General features: G+C 44.2%; 1 protein-coding gene across 1 annotated transcript in view; it reads left to right on the forward strand.

Moving 5' to 3' along the window:
- LOC119591077 overlaps positions 1-570 on the forward strand; it is a 21727-nt gene that overhangs the window by 19053 nt on the left and 2104 nt on the right. The window contains exon 10 of the mRNA XM_037939799.1: positions 22-137. Coding sequence (XP_037795727.1) covers positions 22-137 — 116 coding nt within the window. The remainder of the gene's footprint in view (positions 1-21; positions 138-570) is intronic.

Here is a 570-nt window from a genome sequence, read left to right on the forward strand (position 1 = left end):
CATGTGCACAATGTGTTGCAGTGCCGTGCGGGTGCGGCCAATACTACACCGGCAACAGCGGCAGCTTCGAGAGCTTCAACTACGGGGGGTCGTACCTCGCCGGAGTCGACTACGGAATCTGCTTCAGGAAAGAGAAGGTGAGGCACTTGATGCTCAGGGCTTAAATGACACGAGTTTAATCGTTCAACAAATGGTAGCTGGTGCGTTGTTGCTAAGGTATTCATCATTCATTTATTCATATTTCACTTTTTTGTTATGATGTTATCTGGGTCACAAAGATTCTCCTGATTCGTAGACGCCGCCGCCGACTTGCACAATTATTCTAAAACTCCCATACTTAACGTTCAGTCTAAATGATGGAAATGCTTGATGTTACTCGTAACACCTTTTTTATTGCTATTTTCTTTGCAAGACTTTCTCCTCATAGAATCTACGCCATGAATTGCTCCCGCAGTCAGTGCAAAATACAGTTCGTTGATCTCAGCCATGCGAGCGTCATGTCGACAATTCTCTTTTTCAGTCACACAACTAATTGGAGTTGTTATATGCTGTCTTTCAGAGTCGAAATCT

Source organism: Penaeus monodon, chromosome 28, assembly GCF_015228065.2.
Source record: "Penaeus monodon isolate SGIC_2016 chromosome 28, NSTDA_Pmon_1, whole genome shotgun sequence".
Taxonomy (NCBI): domain Eukaryota; kingdom Metazoa; phylum Arthropoda; class Malacostraca; order Decapoda; family Penaeidae; genus Penaeus; species Penaeus monodon.